This window comes from Podarcis gaigeae (assembly GCF_964106915.1).
Source record: "Podarcis gaigeae genome assembly, chromosome: 8".
NCBI lineage: Eukaryota > Metazoa > Chordata > Lepidosauria > Squamata > Lacertidae > Podarcis > Podarcis gaigeae.
In genome coordinates, this window is record NC_139684.1 from 72,695,617 (window position 1) to 72,717,519 (window position 21,903).

A 21,903-nucleotide genomic window follows, 5' to 3' on the forward strand; every position below is an offset into this window, starting at 1 on the left:
ATTAGAGCAGGACTAATTGATACATGTGTTTTGCTTCTGCCAGCTGCAGCTTGCTCCCTTGTCACTGCAGCTGTTTCACCAACCAGCTATTTCCTCCCTCTGTTTCTCTTCCTGTCCCACCCCATGGAATTGGCTTGTGATTACTTATTTCTCCTTTTGGCTGCTGCCACCTGAGAGATCATTTCATCCCCCCCCCCCACCCCGTTTCTAATTGTAGACCAAGGAGGTATGTTTTTTCATTAGCATCCTGGGATTTAGCCTTTTCAGGCACCTGGTGTGTTACAGTCTCACAGAGATGCTTCAGATTACAGAGGAACAGGAAGAGTGCCGCTTAATTAGCCACCCCTTAGAGAACTTCTAGCAGGCACAAATAATTTCAATTTTTAAAGGTATTTGTTTTTATGGCACTAGGAAGTTAAATTTGTCGAATCGATTTTTGCTGGCGTTAAGCAGACAAGACTTCTGAGTAACACAAAACTCTGCAGGACATTGTTAACTGACCTTAATATGGCAGTCCTTGAGTGACAGGACTTCATAGGGAAGCTGCAATGTGAGTCTATTAAATTGCAATACGCCAAAAGGCTCTATTGAGGATCGAATCAAAGCAATGGATTTTTAAATCACACTACATGTGTTAATTGAGAAGAAATACCATGCTAAAACATGTTAGGCTAAGGGTGCTGAATCTTTTTTTCAGACTTGAGGGCCACGCTCCCACCTAAGCAACCTTCCAGGGGCCATAGGCTAGTAATGGGTTGAATGCCAAGGCAAAAGTGGGCATAAATTCTATCTCCTTATAGTAGCCTGGTTTCTACACACACCACTTTCTGTTCTCCACGGAGGCAGACAAGAATCATTATAGGCTGCCATATTCCAGTCAGGCAAGGAGGATACAAAGTTGGGGCTGCTGAGGGGTGTGGTCTGGGGAGAGTCCCATGAGCCAGATAGAGGGCTCGAGGGCCACACTTGATTTAGGCCAATGCAGGCTAAATAGCGCCTTAATTAACAAAAATCCCTAGGAGTTAAGGTCAAGTCCTTCAAGTACCAGCCAAAGACATTTTGCTGCCTGAGGCAGCCTGACACAGAGCAGCAACTTGACCAACCACCAGCAAGTCACAGAACCCATAAGAACCCAAGGCCAGTCAAGCTAATTTCATATGGTACCTGAGTCAAAACAAAACAAAATCCCACAAGGACCACTTGCCCCTCCTGGGACCAGGGTGCCAGAGGATGGATTCTCTGTGGGGCCAGCCACTTGGAGCTGTGGGGCCTGGGGAAGGAGGGGCCCATGAAGGCCTCCCTCAGCACCTGAACAGGTGGGGCCACTGAGAAAGAGTTTGACTAGCCCCCAAACCAGGGGACCAGGTTGGCTCAGTCTATCTGTACACTATTTAACTGTACTTAGTTAATATTTAAAGCCTAGAGGAAGGCTAGACCAAGATATTCTACTGATGGAGAGCAGCAAATGTTCTTGCCCAAGTCAAGGTACATATTATCCAAGGCTGGTGTGGATATTTTAGCACCGAAGGCGGAAAATTGCACATGTGCCTCTCTCCTTCCCTGTCAGGTAATGTACAATAATAATACAGTGGTACCTTGGGTTAAGTACTTAATTCGTTCCGGAGATCCGTTCTTAACCTGAAACTGTTCTTAACCTGAAGCACCACTTTAGATAATGGGGCCTCCTGCTGCTGCCACACTGCTGGAGGACGATTTCTGTTCTCATCCTGAAGCAAAGTTCTTAACCCGAGGTACTATTTCTGGGTTATTGGAGTCTGTAACCTGAAGCGTATGTAACCTGAGGTACCACTGTAATAGCTTAAATAACAATGGGCTGCTCTTTCATGACAATTGGCTGCCTGAGGCAACTGCCTAGTGACTGAGACTAAGTCTACAGTCCCGTGCAAAAGCAGGATAAGTCCCACTGAACAAAGTGGCACTTACTTCTAAGTATACATGCACAGAATGGAGTTGTGTATGAGGTAAGCCAGTGAGGGCCAGCATGGTGTCTTGGAAAAGTTTTGGACTACAATCCCTATCAGCTCCAGCTAGTACAGTGAATGGTCAGGGATGATGGGAGTTGTAGTCCAAAATGTCTGGAGGGCACCACATTGGGTACCGTGAGTTAAGTCCTCCCTTTATGACACAACTAGCTCTTCGAGGCTTAAGAACAATTAATTGGTTCATCCTGGTTCCTGGTTCTGATACATCAAAGATGACTAATCAGACGTTCTTCCTTATCAAGTTTCTGTTCTTGAGGATAAGATTAAGCCTCGGGGATAAGCACATTTAGAGGGGGAAGACGCTATTCTACATCCCCTTCTCAGGGCTGTCTGCCACCTGCACCGGATCAGAAAATGAGATGGACACTTAAATTCTGCTGATTACTTTATTTTTCAGGTGTTAGCTTTCAGAGCAAGAGGTTTGCACGGAAACGATGGTTGTTACATAATCAGAAGATTCAATATTTTAGCACTGAGGGAGGGAATAATTCATGCATCACAACAATAGGACCACCAACCCATGCTCATTGTCCTGGGAACAGATCTCATTTGGTTTAGTGTGACTTACTGTTAAGTAAATGTGTACCAGATCAGGATTTCAAGGCGGGGCATGGTGTTGCAGAGCACCATCCTCTCCATGTTTACTTAAAGTAAGTACCACCGTGTTCAATGAGTCTTACTCCCAGGATAAAATATGCCTAGGCCCGCAGTCTTAAGGCATGAAGGAAAGGAGGCAGTTGCAGCTAAGTTATTCCCCCTCATGTTGCTCAAGAGGTTTCTACTGGAATATTCCATCCTTACAGGCACCAGACTTAAATGTATTCTCCGCTATAGTAGTACGGATCCACTCAATAAATTTGCAGATCTTGATGTAGATGCCAGGTTCACCAGGCTCAGCGCAAGGGAAGCCGCCCAAAGAGACCACACCTTGGAGGCCTCCATCACCACAGATAAGGGGTCCCCCAGAATCACCCTGTTGAGAGAACAAATGATGAGCTATCACAATAAATGTAGGAAGAGCCCTGCCAGATCAGTGCAAAGGCCTGTCTAGCCCATCATCCCATTTCCCACAGTGGCAGGGCCAGCCCATCCATGAGGCAAGGTGAAGCAACTACCTCAGGCGGCAGGATCCATGGCGCAGCAGACTTTGATGTAGATCTTTATTCCCCCCGCCCCTTGTTCCTGATATAGAGCTTCACCCACCCCTTCTTCCCTGGCAGGGAGTGAGGTGCCATTTTGTGGTTCGCCTCAGGTGCCAAAATGTCCTGGGCCAGCTCTGCACAGTGGAAAACCAGATGCTTCTGGGAAGTCCACAGGTGGGGCACAGATACATTAGCCCTCTCCTACTCATGTTCCCGAGCAACTAGTCTTCAGAGCAAAGTTCACTTCCAGGTGGCCTACTTATTGAGCACCCATCTTGATTTATTTGTTGCTTCAAACAAGGATCACCACACACTTTCCAATGTATTTGCCCTTCACTTTCCTTATTGAAAAATGTCTGATCTTCTGGGTAAGCAGCTGTGTTTTGCAAGAGTGCCAAAACAGCTTTAATTGTACGGCCTGAATTTGTTGGTATGTGATTGAATCTCGTGGCAGTCTGGAAGCAACCATAGTGCCATTGCTAGCTGTACCCTCCGTAAACCAACTCCACCCAGTTTGCTGTATTGCCCATTCACATTCTCACTTGTTTCTCCTGCTAAGGCTTCCAGACAGCTCCACAGATGTGTGTGACAAAAGGACCTTATGGCCTGGGCTTTTCTTCAGGGGGAACTCACAGGAACTCAGTTCCAGCACCTCTCAGGTGGGCGCCATTGCCATTGTAAGAGAAAGAGGGAGGTGTTCATGAGTTCTTGGACCTCTTTTTCTAGAAAAACGGCACTGCCTATGGCCACAGTCAACGTGGCCATGAGCTTCACCCTGGGAATTCCTAAGGAAGACTGGTTCCATGGCATGAGAAGCATAATAATAATAATACCATACATGGAGAAGGCAAGTACAGAAAAGCACATTGAGGGCGAGGAAACAGATTTTAAGCCTCAGGCTCCCCCATTCCCACCCCATCTACCAGGCCTGATCCTTACTTAGCAATCCTGCTCACAATTGGCATATCCTTACCCGGCATGAATCTTTGCCTCCGTCAAAGTATCCTGCACAAAACATGTTGTCGGTCACTTCCCATGGGTAAGCAGCCTCACACACAAGGTTGTCGAATATCGTAATGTTTACACAATAAGGAACATCGGGATATGTCTCTGAAAACAAAGCCAGGATTGTCTAGTTAGATGCTTGTGAAAGATCACATTTGCAGGGGACAAGGATAGTCTTGTTTTTATAAATCTGGCTATGTGCAGTGCCACCGCCAGGATTTTGGAGACTTTGGAGCATATGAGCTCAGTGGGCCCACTTAAATTGCAAGGACAAAGAATCCAAACCAAGAATCCTCTCAGACTGGCATCAACCTTCCCAGGTGCTCTGTGTAAAGTGAGGATAGCAGTCTTGTTGAAGCCGTGCCTTTGCCAGTTTTGATGTCTTGACAAATGCCTGACATTGCTGCTCTCTGGAGTCAGCTTCCTAGCTGCAATGTTGCTACTCTGCCAACAGCACTTACCTTCAGGAGTGGTGGTTGTGCCCCAGCCCATCACAGTGCAATCTGTTCCCACCGGGGAGCAGCTGGAGGGCACGTCGATGGTAGACACACGCTCAGTCATGACAGCAGAGCTGTTCAGTTTGATCAGCATGATGTCGTCGGTAAAACACGAGCAATTGTTACCGGGGCATTTCTTCAACGTGCTGACTCTTAACTGCTCATAGTCGTCTTTGTTGTGTGCTCCGAGCCTTACCTGGATGTTTCCGCTAGAAGACAAAAAGCAAAGACCACAGGAGTTTCTCAAAGCAAGGCCTGAATGGACAGGTTGGTCTCACTGTTGTTTGGAGTGGATATCTGTCATGGATACTGGCCTGCAGCTGGCGAGATTTTCAAATAAAGGACTGCCCACTGTAAAGCAGGGCACATGGCCACCCTAGTTCTACCCCCCTCTCATCCGTAGAATTTTTGTTTCATCTAAAGATTTTGTGTGCTTTTAGCCTATCACTATCACTATCTCCCTCTTGTGCATGGGTGTTGCACACCTAAAGAGTGGCACTGGACAGTGGTGACTGATGCCCATTGAGACTGGTAGGGTGGAACTCAGGGAGGCCACCACCAGGTGGAGCCAGAGTCCACGGCTGTCAGAGCCAACTAATTTTTATTTATTTTTTTAAGAAGAGAAGAAGAAGAAGAGTTTGGATTTGATATCCCGCTTTATCACTACCCGAAGGAGTCTCAAAGCGGCTAACATTCTCCTTTCCCTTCCTCCCCCACAACAAACACTCCGTGAGGTGAGTGAGGCTGAGAGACTTCAAAGAAGTGTGACTGGCCCAAGGTCACCGAGCAGCTGCATGTGGAGGAGCGGAGACGTGAACCCGGTTCACCAGATTACGAGTCTACCACTCTTAACCCCTACACCACACTGGCTCTCATTTAATCAGATCTGTCTGCACTACTCACACATGTTTCTCTGAATGTAGGGTAAAACAGTAGCATTTAAATATTTTCTAAGTGAATAACAGATAAATAAACGAGTTACGGAATAGATTTATATACTGAATATTCAGAATCGTTTTGTCCATAGCTAATCATTTGTGTATACACTTTCTGTGTTGATTTTGTACAGTCAATAAGGAAATAAATAGATAGACAGACAGACAGACCAATCGATAGATAGAGTAAACAAAGTAAACAAATTCTAGTTCTGCCCTGAGGGAGGCTAGTGTGAGATCTGTGGGAGCTTGTACAGCACTGCAAGAGCAGTACCTATTTTTCTACTTGCACTTTGACGTGCTTTTGAACTGCTAGGTTGGGAGGAGCAGGGACCGAGCAACGGGAGCTCACCCTGTTGCGGGGATTCGAACCGCTGACCTTCTGATCGGCAAGTCCTAGGCTCTGTGGTTTAACCCACAGCACCGCCTGTGTCCCTCTTATGCCTTTTACAGCAGCATAAAAATTAGGCAGGTGAAACTTTTTCCAACATGCAAATGGACAAATGGTGGGGGAAAGTCTCAGAAGCTCAGTTTCCTTGTCAGGCTCCCCCTCAAGGCTCAGACACAAGAGCCTTCCAGGACCAGTGTGCAGAGCAAGCCTTGCCCATCAGCAAGGCAGAGAGAGAGCTTCAAAACTCCTCTTCCCATGCTGGATAACTGCAAGCTGGTCTGGCGCAAAAAAGAACCTTTAAGCTCTCTCACTGGCCCTTCTCCAGCTATATATGGTTGAAACTGCACAAGCTGAATGCCCGTAAGATGTGACCGTAATGCGCATTGTGAACTGTTATGGTTGTCAGGGACTAGACTGAGGAGGAATGGTGGAGACCAGCCCCCTTCCTCCTGCAATTCCCAGAGAAGAGGGACACCGTGTGGATTTAGAACAGTGGTCTGCAGAAGGTCATAGTTTAGAGGCTGCAGCAAGGAGAAGCTGGGAAATACTGGGAGAGCAGGAGGAGGAGGAAGCAGAAGAAGCACCAGGGGAGAGACAGCTGACAGATTCAGTGTCTTTGGAAAGCATGCCAGACCACTGCCTTCCAGGTCCGGTGTGTACTGAAAACAGAACAGAAAGCTCCGAGACAGAAAGCTCAGATGAGCTGGATAGGGATGCCGTATAATAGGAGAGATGGAGGGGGTGGGACTTTACTTGGAGCAACGCCATTATCCAAGAGGCACAAATCATGCATCTCTCTCTGTGAATACTGAATAAATTACCTTTGGTAATAACTTCTTGTTTTCCCATTTCTTGCTGCCAGCCATGAGGGAGGGGGATCGGATTGTCTGAAGCCTGACAATGGTGCTATGTAAAAGCAAAGCTCTGCCCTTATGAGAGCCCTTCAAAACGCACACTCTGATCGCTAAAGATCCTAAGAAGCAACTTGAAGCATAGCCAGAGACCTGGCATTGGATTTTTACCATACATTTTCCTCACCAAATGTAGCAGTGTGCAGCCGTGAGCACCCAGTCAGGGGTGATCAACATTCCAGAGCATAGAAGCGTGTCAGAGTCGTAGAGCAGAGCGAGCCAAGAATGATTATTTGTAGGGCACTCTTTGCCTCCAATGATCCGGTTATGGTGCGCTGACACTGCAACACAGACCAAGAAAGCTCACTGGGATGGTGACCAACGTTCTTCATTAGAATACCCTTCAATCAATATAAGTTGTTCTAGCCATAGGCCAGGACAAACCCACAACAACAGAACCAATAAAACCATACAGATACGTACATCCACAATATGAGCCAACATCCATGATCTAATGGAGAGGTTACCAGAGACATCAACAAACTCAAATCCAGCTTGTTTTCAAATTAAAGCTTTGAATCGCAACAATTTATAGAGATTTTATCTAACTCCTGTCTCCTGATTTATTTATATTTTTGCAGCCAGTGCACAGAGAGCATCGTGTCAGAAAGCTATTATTGTCAGTCAAAATAAACCAGACCATTTATGCCAGGGTGTACCTGTTTGCATTTGTGAACAAAGGTTTTCAGAATGCAATCTCTTGGGTCTCTGTATAAGGGACAGGCTAATATAAAATAAGTAATAATAACAATACAACAAAAAACAGCATAAAAATACCTTCCACCTGTGGTTGACCATAAATACAAAGCCTCCCTGTGTATAGGACCTTGTGGCAGTGGGCCTCACCTGGAAAGGCAGCCCAATAAAGACACAAATTTGGAGAGCGCTGGCATAGGCAATACAGAGCTAGATGGACTAATGGTCTGGTTCAGGAGAAAGCAGCTTCCTGTGTTGCTATGATGCATCTAGACCACCACCGCCCGCCCCTCCGAGGTCCACATCACATTGCCACCAGTTCTCTTACCAAAAGACAGCAGGAGGAACAGAAAGATGCACAGCGATTTGGCGAGTTCCATAGCAGCAGATCTGCGTGGCGAAGTGTCTGTGCCTACCTTGGAAAGTAGAGAAGAAGTTCTGTGATTAAGAAAATGTGATACAAGTTCTCTTTTTTTGGCTCAGCGCCTCGACTCCTTTGTTTTATCTACACCCCAAGGTCACAGCCCAGGTGTCCAGCAGGTGCCACGTTCTCAGCAGTCCACACCTGGCTCAACTAGGCAGCTAGAGAGAGAGAGAGAGAGAGAGAGAGAGAGAATAAGCGCAAGCCCTGGAGTTAATCTGAACAGAAGCAGAGCCAGCACTTTCCTCCTAGAATGGCAAAACAGGATGTCGTCTCATGGCAACCTCAAAGATGGGGCACTGATTTCTCGAAGTTAACAAAGTACATCTTAACTGATTTAATATTGTATTTGCAACCCACCCTGGGACCTTGTGGTGAAATAACCACCAACAAAAGGTCAGTGTTTCCAGTGAACGTTGGAGTTCAGCCTCCAACATTGGAGGAACATGGAGCAGGCCAGAGCAAGGCCTCTGATGATGACCTCAGCCTGCAGGGAACTTTTTGTGGGCACAGGTGCTCCATGCTGTTGCTTCATTCCTTGTCCCCACAGTACAAGGGCACATCAGTATAAACATATTTGTGAAAGAAGCTGGGCCACAGCAGGGAGCATCTGCGTTGGGCAGGGAGGTGGAATCACTGCAATGACTATGATCAACGCAAGGAGGTCCACCCAGAGGGGACTCTGGTAAGCAATAACAAGAATGAGAGTTGTTGAAAGGGTCAGGAATCTGGGTGTAAACATGCCCTTATTATGTCAGACAAGGCTTCTGTCTATAGAACAAAGCCAAGATCTTCCACCTTGCTCACTGTAGACCCACTCTAGGGCTCAGAATAGAGTGGCTGCAGTGCTGGACCACATTGAACTTTGCTCTCTCAGATCCTCTGACTGTGCCCTTATGTTGTCCTTGATCCTTATCACACTGCTTTTCCCCACTGCTGTGGCTATGAGAGAGGAAACTCTGTGTACTCCTAAGAAAAGCTACACGGAAGGCTACTCTAGAGACGGGGGTCATATTATTGGTGGTCTTTTATCCCAGAATATTTTAAGCGGTGAACAAGAACAATTCCGAAGTGCTCCACAGCCTTTCTCCTCTGCAACAGTCAGTCAGTAAGTATTTAACACTGTTTCAGGAAACCAGAATGTATCATCTGAATTTATCAATCTCTGTGTAGCCAGACTCAGGTCTATGATGTTATCGCAGATGAGATAAGAAGTGGTTTCTCGAGCAATCAGTACATACAAGTGAATGAATGAAGTCGAGGCCTAAGTGCATAGGATATATTTCTATCATGTAGGTGTGAAAGAATTGAAAAACTTTACAAAAGCAAGTCTATGGCTAGCGATCAGTAGAATGAACAATTTTATGTGGCTTCACAACACTGCAATGTAGACAAAGTGTGAAATATCACATAAATATATTCTAAAATTCTAAAATGTCTAACTATGTTGACTGAGTATGTCTTTCAAATGCTAACTGAACCACAGCAATAAAATACAAAGTTATTGTTGCTCAAAACTTTGAAATCCAGAAGGTGAAGATTGCTCACAACAGACATATTTCAGAAAGCATGCCATACGTGTTTCTACCTATAAAGTCTTCTTCAGTGGCATATAGTTGAAGGACATTTCTTTATGTGTGGGGTCAGTGAGTCAATACACAAATCCCTAATATTTCAAATTTACTAAAATAGAGGGTGAGTCTTTTAAAGAGGCCCTGTATCCATGGGGCCTCTTTTAAAGGACTCACCCTGTATATTATGCTGCTAGAGATTCAGTGTCTGTCTGTTTTTAATGGTCTAAAGTTTTCTGCAAGCAGCAATGGCCAGCTTCTGTAGAGAATATTTTTTCCAGGTTATTTACCGTACTTTTTTTACAATTTACTTTTTAAAACACAAATTTCCAGGGCAGTTCACAATAGGTTCACTGTCCCAATGCAGAAAACTCAAGAAGAACTACCAGCATACCCTGGCCTTTGTGTTTGCAATGGAAGAACTCAACAAGGACTCTCATCTCTTTCCCAATATCTCCTTGGGATTCCAGCTCTATGAGGATAGTCACGACATGAGAAAGAACCATGAGGCCACCGTTAGCATTTTATCTGAGAGGAACTGGACTCCTTCTGTGCTCCCCCTGCCTCCCAGCGCATATGATCTTTATTACTCCTACGGGAGGCCGTCTTATGACAGCCTGGTCAGCAAAAGTCCAAAGGATAAAACTGTCCCCAACTATCATTGCCATGGGCAGAGCAAGCTGGCAGCCGTCATTGGGGCTCTGACATCTGAGTCGACCACTGAGATGAGCAACATGTTGCAGAGCTCCAAGGTACCTCAGGTGAGTTTGGCCCTGTGCTCTGTTGCTGTACCTGAACCCTCTCTGACTTCAAAATATTGGAGCAAGCAAATAGGACATGTGTGACCAAATGACATAACGTAAATTAAGCAAATTGTCTGGAGTTTGTTTTGAATAATTAAAGATGCAATCCTATACTATAGAGAAGTGGTATATAAATGGGAAGGAAGGAAGGAAGGAAGGAAGGAAGGAAGGAAGGGAGGGAGGAAGGATGACAGGCAGACTTGGGCTACATCCACCTGAGGGTCTATAGGATTTAGCAAAAACCTCACTACACTGGCGGAATGCAAGACATGCAGCCAGTGTTAGATTCACTAGTAGAACACCATTGTTACACTGCTGGAGAACCAGGTTTAGATTTTACCCCAGCTAATGTTTGACACTATTCCAGTTTGACCACACAATGGTTGGAAGGTTCTATTCCTACTCAAAAACAATATAAACCAGCAACAAATACCCTCATTTTCCCCATAGATCAGTTATGGCTCATCTGATCCCATCTTGAGTGATAAGGTCCAATTCCCTTTTCTATATCGGACAGTCCCCAGTGACACAGCTCAGTTCACTGGGATCATCAAGCTGATCCTTTACTTCCGCTGGACGTGGATTGGAGTAGTTTTTACAGGTGACGATAACAGCGAGAAGTTCCTCCAGGTCATGGAAGGTGAAATGCAGAAAAATGGAGTTTGCGCTGAATTCATCTTAAAGATGTACAACAGGAAGAGTCTGGCTATGAAAACCATTCATAAGATGGAAGATGCCCTCACAAAGTCCTCAGCCAATGTAACTGTGTTTTACGGCAGCACCAGTCACTTCTTTCAGTTACAACTTCTCAGTCGAAATCTCCGAACGAGAGGCAAGATCTGGATCATCACAGCCCAGTGGGATTTTACTATAGGTCCCCGGCCAGACAAACCAGACTCAGACCCATTCCAGGACGCTTTGTCCTTTGCAGTTCATAAGGCGGAAATCCCAGAATTTCGATACTTCCTTCGGTCCGTGAACCCTAAAAAATATCCAAACGATGTTTTCATGAAGCATTTCTGGGGTTCTGCCTTTGACTGTGTGATGCCTCCTCCCTACTCAGTCCCAAAGTATGGGAAAAGAAAATGCACTGAAAGGGAACGACTGGACAGCCTGCCTGTTTCAGATTTTGATATGAACACCGTGTGGCAGAGCTATTGCATTTACAATGCTGTCTATGCAGTAGCCCATGCACTGATGGAAATGAGATATCATAATACTGGAGGAGGAGAGAGGAGGAGGAGAAAAGGCCTTCTACCCCCATGGCAGGTATTATGACACAAATAATGTATCTGAGACAGAGGAGAGTTTTCAACAATGCCAAAGATGGTAGCCACTCTGAGGAGAGGTCTTTAAATGAGACCAAGAGGGACTTCATTGGCTCTGCAGATCACCTGATTCCTCAGGGCTATTAGCTGCTGAAATATACTCAGAGTCGCAAAGTGATTTCATGCTCTTTATTCAGCTCATAGTGGTGAGGAGGAATGAATGAAAGTCCCCTCAAAGTATCTGCTTTATATACATTATTTATACAATGGGCTGCACATGATTGGCTGATTCTGGAATTCTACTGTAAGCCAATCAGGTTGTGGATTCACTTATATCTGGAGCATGATTGGGTGGTTCCTGCCAACCAATCATACTGCTGCATTGTTCTAGGACCAATCATACTGCTGCATTCTGAATCCTATTGTTCTAGGACCAATCAGACTGCTGCAATTTGGATCCTATTGTTCTAGGACCAATCAGACTGCTGCAGTTTGGATCCTATTCAACTCAGTACATAACAGCTGCAATCTCCCTTCCTCTCACTGTCAGTGGGCCCTGTCCCACCCATAGATTTGAATAGATTATAATATTCATTCATTGCATTAGCAAAGGTTTTTAATATATCCTGGATAATATGTATAGAGGAAATCAGAGCATTGTTCCGCAATTGCAGTTTGAAACACAGCAGGGGGAGATGCCCTCTCTGGCTTTCAAGCCACTAACACAAACATGCCCCAGAGTCACATTTTACAATATTCATATTAATTTAAACGTGATGAATCAAGTTGCTAAATGAATGTACCCTTATCGTGTTTTATGACTCCCCTGATATTGTTTGTGAGCTGTAACTGGTCTGTGACCAAAATTAATAAATTCATTCATTCACTAGCTAAATGTGGGACAGTCAGTTTATTTAAGTAAGCTCTTCTATCAGTTGGCAGTCACAATTATTAAATCATACGTTAGTGAAGAGAGATTTCTCCCTCCCTTGCAATCTCTGCCCTCAGCTCCACACGTTTCTGAAGAAGGTCCGATTCAATAACAGTGCTGGAGAGGAGGTTTATTTTGATGAGAATGGAGACTCCACAGCTACTTATGATATTTTAAATTGGATCGTTCTCCCTAACAGCTCCTTGGTTAGTGTGAAAGTTGGAGGAGTGAAGCACCATGGCCAAGACTTCTTCTTTGACGATGCTAAGGTGGTCTGGAAGGAACAATTAGGGCAGGTGAGACTCAAGAAAGACTCTGCTCTGGGTGCTCCACCCAAGTGAAGTATGGTGGGTGGTTTATGGGGCTGGATCAAGGCCCCATGTGTGTTATAGATTCAAAGCAGTATCATACTACTTCAGACAGTTATGGTTTCCCTCAAATAATCATGAGAACTGTAGTTTGCTAAGGGTCCTGTGAGTTCTTGGGAGTTCCCTATTACCCTCACACAACTTAGAGTGGTTAATAATAATTATATAATTTATATTCTGCCCATCTGGCTGTGTTTCCCCAGCAACACTTGGCAGCTTACAACATATATAAAAACACAACAAACCTTTTAAAAACAAAATATCCTGTACAAGAAGAAGAAGAAGAGTTTGGATTTGATATCCCGCCTTTCACTCCCCTTCAGGAGTCTCAAAGCGGCTAACATTCTCCTTTCCCTTCCTCCCCCACAACAAACACTCTGTGAGGTGAGTGGGGCTGAGAGACTTCAAAGAAGTGTGACTGGCCCAAGATCACCCAGCAGCTGCATGTGGAGGAGCGGAGACTCGAACCCGGTTCCCCAGATTACGAGTCCACTGCTCTTAACCACTACACCACACTGGCTCTCAACCAACCAACAAATCAATAGAAACCAATAACAACAACAATACTGATAATAATAATAACAATAATCAACAGTTTACAGTTATACCCAAATTAAAATAATTGCCAAACACAGCTAAACATTTAACCAACACCAACCCAACAAAAACGAAGCAGAGGAATCAAAATTAGAACCATTTAAAACCTTTTAAAACATTTTAGTCCATTGCCCCAACCCAATAATTTTTCCAGCGGTGTTCCTCCAGCCTTCCAGGAGCCTCTTTTAGTTGTTCAGGGTAACAGCTCCTGCAGCTTGTGCAACACCTGATGGCGGCCAGCTGGTTAGTCAAGGAGGCTCAAGGCACGCCACACGGCACACACAGCTCTATCCCTCCTAGAAATTGGGGAGAAATTGGATTCAGTTGGCATTTAAAGGCAAATCTGCCTAATTTCCAAAACAATGCATTAACAGAAACACAGCCATCCTCCAAAATTTTCCAGCCCAATAATGTCTATACAAATGCAGACATTAGGTTCTTCTTTAAAAAAATCAAGTATTAGTGAAAATAACATACAACAACACATTTTTAGGGGAAATTGCATATAAAGATGTGTATATTAATCAAAATTCACACTAAAATGCTGGGGAATTCACATATAATAATAATAATTTATTATTTGTACCTCACCCATCTGGCTGGGTTCCCCCAGCCACTCTGGGCGGCTTCCAACAAAGATGAAAAATACATTAAAATGTCACCCATTAAAAACTTCCCTGAACAGGGCTGTGTTCAGATGTCTTCTAAATGTTAGGTAGTTGTTTATCTCTTTGACATCTGATGGGAGAGAAAGCTCTCTGCCTGGTTCCCTGTAGCTTTGCTTCTCGCAAAGAGGGAACTGCCAGAAGGCCCTCAGTGCTGGACCTCAGCATCCGGGCAAAATGATGGGGGTGGAGACACTTCTTCAGGTATACTGGGCCGAGGCCGTTTAGGGCTTTAAAGTTCAACACCAACACTTTGAATTGTGCTCGGAAACGTACTGGGAACTAATGCAGGTCTTTCAAGACCAGTGTTATGTGGTCTTGGCAGCCACCCCCAGTCACCAGTCTAGCTGCTGCATTCTGGATTAGTTGTAGTTTCCGGGTCACCTTCAAAGGTAGCTCCACGAAGAGCGCATTGCAGTAGTCTAAGCGGGAGATAACTAGAGCATGCACCACTCTGGTGAGACATTCTGCAGGCAGGTAGGGTCTCAGGCTGCATACCAGGTGGAGCTGGTAGACAGCTGCCCTGGATACAGAATTGACCTGCGCCTCCATGGACAGCTGTGAGTCCAAAATGACTCCCAGGCTGCACACCTGGTCCTTCAGGGGCACAGTTAACCCATTGAGGACCAGGGAGTCCTCCACAATCAAATAGTGCAAATTGAGGTTGTGCATTGCCCTGTCATTTTCCTTAACGCAGTGCCCAATCTTTTGGGGAAGTGGGCTCATTGTGCAAGTGTGCCAAATCAAGTATGAATCTGCCAATACGTGGTTGAATGCCATAGTTTGCAAAACAGCCATTTTTAAAACTGTATTTCCTCCTGCACTTCTTTAGCATCTGCGCTCCATCTGCAGTGAGAGCTGCCTCCCTGGATTTAGAAAAGTGGCTGAGAGGGGAAGGCCCAGCTGCTGCTTCAAATGTGTCCGGTGCCTACCTGGCCAGATCTCCAACCAAATTGGTAAGAATGTCGCCAAGGCATTGTTTGACTATACAAGCATATATAGTTTATGTTTGTGTTCTCTGTGTGCTCTGCTTTCTGTTTTGATAGTCACATTTTTCATCTTGGATCCAACTCAGGGTAAAATAATGTATGCATGTTCCCAGCATAAACCACCTGTGCATAGCACTGATGGGCTGGAATCTGGTAAGTCACTTAGAGGTAGCGTCAAGGAAGACTATGGAAATGGCATTCCATTCACTAGCCAAATGGGAAATGGTTTTTAAATTATTATCAATAACATTTCAATATGTGATAGTATTATACGTGTTGTTGTCGTGGTCGTTAAACTATACAGTGGTTGTTGTTGTTGTTTAGTCGTTTAGTCGTGTCCGACTCTTCGTGACCCCATGGACCAGAGCACGCCAGGCACTTCTGTCTTCCACTGCCTCCCACAGTTTGGTCAGGCTCATGTTTGTAGCTTCGAGAACAGTGTCCAACCATCTCATCCTCTGTCGTCCCCTTCTCCTTGTGCCCTCCATCTTTCCCAACATCAGGGTCTTTTCCAGGGAGTCTTCTCTTCTCATGAGGTGGCCAAAGTATTAGAGCCTCAGCTTCACGATCTGCCCTTCCAGTGAGCACTCAGGGCTGATTTCCCTAAGAATGGATACGTTTGATCTTCTTGCAGTCCATGGGACTCTCAAGTGTCTCCTCCAGCACCATAATTCAAAAGCATAAATTCTTCGGCGATCAGCCTTCTTTATGGTCTGGCTCTCCTTCCATACATCACTACTGGGAAAACCATGGCTTTAACTATATGGACCTTTGTTGGCAAGGTGATGCCTCTACGTTTTAAGATGCTGTTTAGGTTTGCCATCGCCTTTCTCCCAAGGAGCAGGCGTCTTTTAATTTTGTGACTGCTGTCACTATCTGCAGTGATCATGGAGCCCAAGAAAGTAAAATCTCTCACTGCCTCCATTTCTTCCCCTTCTATTTGCCAGGAGGTGATGGGCCCAGTGGCCATGATCTTCGGGGTTTTTTATATACAGTGGTAAAGGTAAAGGTAAAGGTACCCCTGCCCGTACGGGCCAGTCTTGACAGACTCTGGGGTTGTGCACCCATCTCACTCAAGAGGCCAGGGGCCAGCGCTGTCCGGAGACACTTCCGGGTCACGTGGCCAGCGTGACATCGCTGCTCTGGTGAGCCAGAGCCGCACACGGAAACGCCGTTTACCTTCCCGCTGGTAAGCGGTCCCTATTTATCTACTTGCACCCGGAGGTGCTTTTGAACTGCTAGGTTCGCAGGCGCTGGGACCGAGCAGCGGGAGCGCACCCCGCCGCAGGGATTCGAACCGCCGACCTTTCGATCGGCAAGTCCTAGGCGCTGAGGCTTTAACCCACAGCGCCACCTGCGTCCCCTCATATACAGTGGTACCTTGGGTTAAAAACTTAATTTGTTCTGGAGGTCCGTTCTTAACCTGAAACTGTTCTTAACCTGAGGTACCACTTTAGCTAATGGGGCCTCCCGCTGCCACCACACCACCGCCACGCTATTTCTGTTCTCATCCTGAAGCAAAGTTCTTAACCCGAGGCACTATTTCTGGGTTAGCAGAGTCTGTAACCTGAAGCGTCTGAAACCCGAGGTACCACTGTACTGCACTGTCAATAAAACATAACTTATAAATATTTTTACCTGTATGATTTCAAACGCAAAAAAAAAAATGGTTGTCCCAAAGTGGAGAGTTTTAATATGACTATGTCTTAAATATTAGCTTAACAAGCTCTGGAAAATAGTTACTTATACCTAAATTAACATTATTTAGGAGCAAGAAATTCAGGAGTTAAAAATAGTATATTTATAGAAATATGATCAGCATTTACACAGTTTTGTCAAAGCGTATTTTGCCTTCCCAAAGCTCTGCATGCTTTTGGTTTTTTCTTTTTGAGCAATATGATTGCCTTCACCTTGTATGAATTTTCCTATCCAGCTCTGTGTTGTTGGCCAGAGATAGGATGGGGCATGAGGATATGTGAATTTGTAATTGAATGGGCGAAGATCATGAGAACATAAGAAGAGTTGTGCTAGATCAGACCGTCCTCACAGTTCACCAAATGCCCTGTGGTGACCACAGAGTGCCTAATATTTTCCCCTTGGAAATCAGCCAAAACTCAGGCTTTTCTGTTTCACATAGCTTAGGAAAGGTAGGGTAGATATATCAGTTGAGATTTATATTTGTATTCCCTTAAAGTTACACATGCTATTACCAGCACTGGGCTTCTGGGGGGACCAGTTTATAGCGCAACTCATCAGATCAATAAGATGGATGCATGGGTCTATGTGGTCAATAGTGAGATCCAATTTGTGTTTTCCAGATATGGACCACTGTGAGACATGCAAAGAGGACCACTATCCAAATGAAGCCAGAAACAAGTGTGTTCCTAAAAACCTACGTTTCCTGTCCTATGACGAGCCCCTGGGGATTGCTTTAGCTTCCTCTGCTCTTTCTTTCTCGCTCTTGGCTATGTTTTTGCTCAGAACCTTTATTAAACACCGAGACTCTCCCATAGTCAAAGCCAACAACCGAGATCTCAGCTACATCCTCCTCTCCTCCCTAATGCTCTGCTTCCTCTGCTCCTTGCTCTTCATTGGCCGGCCAAGGATGGAGACTTGCCTTCTCCGGCAGACAGCCTTTGGCCTCATTTTCTCAGTCTCTCTTGCTACAGTCTTGGCCAAAACCATCACTGTGGTTCTGGCTTTCAATGCCACAAAGCCGGGGAACAGAATGCGGAAATGGCTGAGACCCAGAGCTGCCCATGGCTTTGTGCTGCTCTGTTCTCTCATCCAGGCTGGGATCTGCGTGGTCTGGCTGGGAACCTCTCCCCCATTCCCAGATTTTGATACCCGCTCGGAGCCTGGGTACATTATCCTTGAGTGCAACGAGGGCTCCGTCACTGCCTTCTACTGCATCCTAGCTTTCATGGGTCTCTTGGCTTTGGTGAGCTTCACGGTTGCCTTCCTGGCCAGGAAGCTGCCTGACAGCTTCAATGAAGCCAAGTTCATCACCTTCAGTATGCTGGTTTTCTGCAGCGTCTGGGCGTCCTTCATCCCAAGCTACCTGAGCACCAAAGGGAAATATATGGTGGCTGTGGAGATCTTCTCTATTTTGGCCTCCAGTGCTGGGTTACTAGGCTGCATCTTCTTCCCCAAGTGTTATATTATTCTGCTGCGGCCAGATCAGAACAGCCGGGAGCATTTCACTCAGAAATTAAACTCTGGAGTCCAACAGCTTTAAATCTGGAGACTGAAATACTGCATGTTGTGTGGTTGATTGCCAGAATTCGGATATCTGAAGATTCAGCAGGCCAGTCTCTCTTCCTTTTTTATCTCATTAGCAAGTGTGTTTTCACTTGGCGACATCTTCCTTGACATCTTGCATGGCCTTCTGCTCCAGCCAGATAAGACCAAAAAGAGCACCTTGTCAGCAAATATTTCCACAGATAATATATATGAGCGAATCTGAAACATTCTGATTTGCTTTGAACTTTCAAGAGGCCGATCCTTCACAGGATCCTTAGTATGATAAACTTGCTCACAAGTTCAGCTTGGAAGCAAGCAGGTAGTGACACCCGCCCTGTGGAACGCCCTCCCACCAGATGTCAAAGAGAAAAATAACTACCAAACTTTTAGAAGACGTCTAAAGGCAGCCCTGTTTAGGGAAGCTTTTATGTTTAATAGGTTATTGTATTTTAGTGTTTTGTTGGAAGCCGCCCAGAGTGGCTGCCCCCACCAGATGGGCGGGGTATAAATAATAAATTATTATTATTATTATTATTATTATTCAACACTCACCCCAGGCACAAACTATGTGTGGTACCTGCCAAAAGCAGCAGGCCTTCCTCCCCTATAAAGGTAAAGGGACCCCTGTGTTATGTACTGAAGTTCTCACACTGGGCCAGCAGGGGGATACTGTAGATAGTTATGCAAATGAAGGATCGAAAGTGACATTCAGTGATTGGATAGTTTTAGAAAGTTGTTACAGTAACGTGGTACTGGAGCTCTATATAAGCAGGCTGACTAAGCCCTTCAGTTCAGTTCTGTCCTGGCCTGTGAATAAACAAGAGCTGTTTGAAGAATCGCTGTGTCGTCTGATATGTTCACCCACAATTTAATACCCTGACTAATAGGTCCAGTCGTGGCCAACTCTGGGGTTGCGGCGCTCATCTCGCTTTATGGGCCGAGGGAGCCGGTGTACAGCTTTCGGGTCATGTGGCCAGCATGACTAAGCCGCTTCAGGCGAACCAGAGCAGCGCATGGAAACGCTGTTTACGTTCCCGCCGGAGCGGTACCTATTTATCTACTTGCACTTTGAGGTGCTTTCAAACTAGTAAGTAGGCAGGAGCAGGGACTGAGCAATGGGAGCTCACCCCGTCGTGGGGATTCGAACCACCAACCTTCCTAAGCTCTGTGGTTTAACCAACAGCGCCACCCGCATCCCATCTTCCTCCCCTACTCCCCTGTTAACTGTAGTTTGTTTGTAGCATGTTTGTATGATTGAATGTGGTATGCCAGTCAGTATAAATCCTTTTCCTGGTGTGACATGTTAGTTGGATACCACCCAACATGTCTGAGCTTCAGACACAAACTTACTATGTAGTCATGACCAAGTCACTATCCTGACCTCTAATGGATGAATGGAGGAAGCTGCCCTATATTGAATTAAAACATTGGTCCATCTAACTCTTTTTTATATTAATATTTTTCTTGAAAGAATTTAAATTATAAAGAAATAAAGTGATACAAAGGGGGGGATGATGGGGGAAAATAAAGAAATGTATAAAAAAGGGGGGAAACAATATACAAAAATGCAATGTAATATACTCCCATACATTTTTATATAAATTGATATAGTGTTATTATATCAGGAATTGTCTTCTTTTTGTAACTTAGTCCTCATTCATATTATTTTCTAAACTGTTTAACATGCTTGCATTGAGATATATTTTGTTTATATTACAGCATATTACAATGCAGCAATTACATAAAAATAAAAACAAACAATAAACACTTAGATTAATGTTTCTGAATAGATTAACAAAGTTGTATACTAAATTATTCCAATTGTTACAGATATGAAATTATGTACAGTAACATGTTTTGCTTAAATTGGTGATGATAAGTAAAAGTTATTTTGTATCAAAAACAATTAGAATATATAGGAATTTATAGGACCTGGGGAGGGGAGGGGAAATTAAAATATGCACTTCATGCACACTAGTCTATGCTGTAAACTACGGGTACTGTTCTACCATATGCCTCCTTATTTGTGTAATGAATAAAATCAAACCAGACTGCATAAAAATGGTGTTGCTTCTTAAATTTTGAGTCAGTTTTTCCAATAATGCTGTTTGGCAGATTGCATTATACCATTGGTTCATAGTTAATAATTGTAATGATTTCCATGTCCTGGCAATAGTTGTTCTTGCAGCACTTAATAGGTGTTCCGATCCACATTGGTTCAGGCCCTGGCTCAGCAGTGAGTCTCTCAAGCGCCTAGTTGAAGGCCCAAGGTGAAGACCAGGCATGGAGAACATGTAGCACTCCAGACATTGTCATGGGCCAGGCTTGCTGGGGCTCATGGGAGTTAAAGTCCAAAAAAAGCTGGAGACCCAAGAGTGGGGAACACTGGTGTAGACAATACCAAGCAAAGTGGACTAATGGTCACAGCTTCCTGTGTTCCTATGATGCATCTAGACCAGGGGTCAGCAAACCTTTTCATCAGGTAGCTGTCCACTGTCCCTTAGACCTTGGTGGGGGCCGGACTATATTTTGAAAAATATAAATATCCTGCAAACCGGTCCCACAGCTGCCTCCAGACCTGGAGGAGGAACACACTCTGCACGTGCTCAGGAGCGCAGCTCAGCACCACCCACTCACCACTGTTGTTGACAAGCAGCAGCCGCTCCATTGGCTCGTCCCTGCGGAGCTCCCAGGCGGCGTACAGCATGCACTGCGACCCGTCATACGAGGCCAGGACGTGTCAGGAGCTCGTCCTACACTTGAGTAGGACCCTGGTAGAGACACATGCCCGACTGGCATGTTCTCTCCCTCCTGGTCATTTGTTCGGGAGCTTCAAAAGCTTTCTTCAGCGTGAACATCACAGCGACCAATGCCAACAGACACCGGCACACTTAGGGATCCGCAGAGTGTTCACAGTTTGTGTAACAGACCTCAGCAACTCAGCATTTTGGCTAATCTACTTAATTTACATATAAACACAGACGGAGCACTGCAACATGGCTCACTCTTTCTCTAGCATCAGACAGCAAAGGAAAAAAGAACAAAGGACAATAGTCTCACTTCAAGGAACACAGTAACACAAACATCCTGTCTCCGTCACTTCCCACTCTGTGGAGTCAAAACATACACCGTCGTGTGATAGACAAAAATCCCATGACTGCAATCACGGAGCAGGAATTCTAACATTGCCGGGCAGGCAGTGCGCCGCTCACCCTCCAGCTGAAGCCCCATGATGTGCCCGTCAAAATGCCCATGGCGCAGCCCAGATCCGCCACCTGCCTGCCAGCCTCTATGTCCATGGCCATGCCAGGTTTACCTCAGCACGTGGGCAGCAAGGCTTCGGATTGGCTGCAGGACGTTCCTGCAGCCAATCCGAAGCCGTACCAGCGGCGGCGCCAACCCAGAGGTGTCCACAGCTTCGGACTGGCTGCAGGAGCTTCCTGCAGCCAATTCGAAGCTGTGCCAGC

At 45.4% G+C, this 21,903-nt stretch overlaps 2 protein-coding genes across 12 annotated transcripts; one reads left to right on the plus strand and one right to left on the minus strand.

The window, feature by feature from the left end:
* Positions 1-2,375: 2,375 nt before the first annotated feature.
* On the minus strand, positions 2,376-18,311 carry LOC310850068 (gilatoxin-like). Of its 10 annotated transcripts, XM_083751168.1 has the most exons (7): positions 18,203-18,311; positions 13,647-13,835; positions 7,909-7,996; positions 7,012-7,165; positions 4,612-4,856; positions 4,119-4,255; positions 2,376-2,976 (listed from the first exon to the last, which is right to left on the minus strand). In XM_083751168.1, exons 3-7 carry the CDS (start codon positions 7,958-7,960, stop codon positions 2,782-2,784), a joined length of 783 nt encoding a protein of 260 aa, XP_083607294.1. In that variant the 5' UTR covers positions 7,961-7,996; positions 13,647-13,835; positions 18,203-18,311; the 3' UTR covers positions 2,376-2,781. The 10 variants fall into 10 exon arrangements, with proteins under 10 accessions (XP_083607294.1, XP_083607291.1, XP_083607296.1 ...); XM_083751165.1 differs by lacking the exon at positions 18,203-18,311 and having other exon boundaries at positions 13,637-13,651; XM_083751170.1 differs by lacking the exons at positions 13,647-13,835; positions 18,203-18,311 and adding an exon at positions 9,580-9,673.
* Positions 9,018-15,462, plus strand: LOC310850050 (uncharacterized protein). Of its 2 annotated transcripts, XM_083751093.1 has the most exons (4): positions 9,018-9,109; positions 9,906-10,333; positions 12,652-12,870; positions 15,037-15,462. In XM_083751093.1, the coding sequence occupies exons 2-4, from the start codon at positions 9,986-9,988 to the stop codon at positions 15,424-15,426; spliced, it is 957 nt and encodes a 318-aa protein (XP_083607219.1). In that variant the 5' UTR covers positions 9,018-9,109; positions 9,906-9,985; the 3' UTR covers positions 15,427-15,462. The 2 variants fall into 2 exon arrangements, with proteins under 2 accessions (XP_083607219.1, XP_083607218.1); XM_083751092.1 differs by lacking the exon at positions 9,018-9,109 and having other exon boundaries at positions 9,781-10,333.
* Positions 18,312-21,903: the final 3,592 nt, after the last annotated feature.